Source organism: Pterocles gutturalis, unplaced genomic scaffold (assembly GCF_000699245.1).
Source record: "Pterocles gutturalis isolate BGI_N339 unplaced genomic scaffold, ASM69924v1 scaffold25822, whole genome shotgun sequence".
Taxonomy (NCBI): Eukaryota; Metazoa; Chordata; class Aves; order Pterocliformes; family Pteroclidae; genus Pterocles; species Pterocles gutturalis.
Window position 1 is genome coordinate 2,661 of NW_010116157.1, and position 241 is coordinate 2,901.

The 241-nt window shown below is 67.2% G+C and overlaps 1 protein-coding gene across 1 annotated transcript in view; it reads left to right on the forward strand.

Annotated features, from left to right (window-relative positions):
- LOC104463203 (band 4.1-like protein 1) overlaps positions 1 to 241 on the forward strand; it is a gene marked incomplete at both ends in the record, with an annotated part of 3,142 nt that overhangs the window by 1,173 nt on the left and 1,728 nt on the right. Inside the window, one exon of the mRNA XM_010075434.1 lies at positions 73 to 241. This exon is cut by the window's right edge and continues 16 nt beyond it. Within this exon, the coding sequence (XP_010073736.1) occupies positions 73 to 241 (169 nt within the window). The remainder of the gene's footprint in view (positions 1 to 72) is intronic.

A 241-nucleotide genomic window follows, 5' to 3' on the forward strand; every position in this document is an offset into this window, starting at 1 on the left:
CTTGCCAGGGAGCCCCAGCCTGCTCCGGAGCGCATGCCTCGGCCCCGCTCTCACCCTCTGCCCCTCCTGCAGATACTACCTGTGCCTGCAGCTCCGTGCGGACATCATCACGGGGCGCCTGCCCTGCTCCTTCGTCACGCACGCCCTGCTGGGCTCCTATGCCGTGCAGGCTGAGCTGGGTGACTACGATGCTGAGGAGCACGTGGGCAACTACGTCAGCGAGCTCCGCTTTGCCCCCAAC